At 38.6% G+C, this 1474-nt stretch overlaps 1 protein-coding gene across 1 annotated transcript in view; it reads left to right on the top strand.

The window, feature by feature from the left end:
• TAF7L (TATA-box binding protein associated factor 7 like) overlaps positions 1-1474 on the top strand; it is a 26948-nt gene that overhangs the window by 9448 nt on the left and 16026 nt on the right. The window contains exon 4 of the mRNA XM_003802970.1: positions 1252-1385. Coding sequence (XP_003803018.1) covers positions 1252-1385 — 134 coding nt within the window. The remainder of the gene's footprint in view (positions 1-1251; positions 1386-1474) is intronic.

Raw genomic sequence — 1474 nt, 5'->3', positions numbered from 1 at the left:
AAAACAAAAGTGGCCTACAATCCCACCACTGAGTTGACCCTATTGATATAAAAAGAAAAAAGATGGACCAGGTGTGGTGGCTCATGCCTATAATCCTAGCACTCTGGGAGGCTGAGGCTGGTGGATTGCGTGAGCTCACATGTTCAAGCCCAGCCTAAGCAAGAGCAAGACCCTGTCTCTAAAAATAGCCAGGTGTTGTGGCAGGTGCCTGTAGCCCCAGCTACTCAGGAGACTGAGGCAAGAGAATCACTGAGCCCAAGAGTTGGAGATTACTGTGAGCTATAATCCACTGCACTCTACCTAGGGTGACAAAGTAAGACTCTATCTCAAAAAAAATAATAATAAAAGTTTATGATGAGAAAATTCAAATAAAACATAAAAGTTCAAAAAGAGAAGTGAAATTCTCCAGGGCAGCGCCTGTGGCTCAAAGGAGTAAGGCGCTGGCCCCATATGCTGAAGGTGGTGGGTTCAAACCCAGCCCCAGTCAAAAACTGCAAAAAAAAAAAAGAGAAGTGAAATTCTCCTTACAGTGCTCCAAACTCAATGGCAAACATCACTAATATTAACCATTTCTTCTTGTGTTTCCTTACAAAATTGTTATGCATAATACTAGAATTTAAAAAATTTCTCTATATGCTGTATTTTTAAAGTTAATTCACACACAAAAAAAGATCATGTCAAACATGGTTCTGCATCTTTCTTTCTTCACTTAATGTAGATTACAGCTAAGTCCTCTTGTGTCAAAAGACATTCATGTTTGAGACATCTGAGCAGGATTCAGAGTTCGGTATATGGCTGTTGTATAGAATTTTATCTTTGTAGCACTAACTATTGATTTTTAACATGAAACTAATTAGTACCATTCCAGGGTCAACCCTTCTCTCACCCAGCCTTTTGAAAACACCCACATACAACTATAGGATTGAATGCTTCTAAAAACAACAGGCTTAAATGGATGGAATTTGCTTTTCAGGATGGGAATGAAATATTTACTGTTTCACTTGTACTTAGTTCACACTCATTAACAGAAACAGATACTTTGAATAAATGATACGAAATGGGAAGGAAAGAGTTCCATACTCTCTTTTCTCTGGGAAGTTACTAATTCTGCACACAACTCTAGCATTATGAGAAATAGGAGGTTTCACTGAAAGACTAGTCTGTCCCACATAAGTCTTCATTATTCAAATCTTCGGAGGCTTAAGAGTTCATTGAAAAGATGTCAACTTCAATCTTCTTTATTCTCTTCAGCTGCCGAGCGTCGTGCAGTTGTTCAGGTGGAAGATGTCTCACTATCTGCTAAGCTAGTTGATTTGCCCTGTGTTATCGGAAGCCTGAAAAGTCTTGATAAAAAAACCTTTTATAAAACAGCAGATGTTTCCCAGGTATGAACTTGTTTTCATAATTTACCAGCTCTGACATCCTTCGGGGAACCCCTTTCTCCCTCCTGTTTTGTTTTGCTTTTTTTTTTTTT

The sequence above is a fragment of the Otolemur garnettii genome, unplaced genomic scaffold, assembly GCF_000181295.1.
Source record: "Otolemur garnettii isolate 467f Iridium unplaced genomic scaffold, OtoGar3 scaffold00268, whole genome shotgun sequence".
In the NCBI taxonomy this organism is placed as follows: Eukaryota; Metazoa; Chordata; class Mammalia; order Primates; family Galagidae; genus Otolemur; species Otolemur garnettii.
Note: the sequence above shows the minus strand (reverse complement) of the source record. Positions and strands in the feature narration are given on the sequence as shown.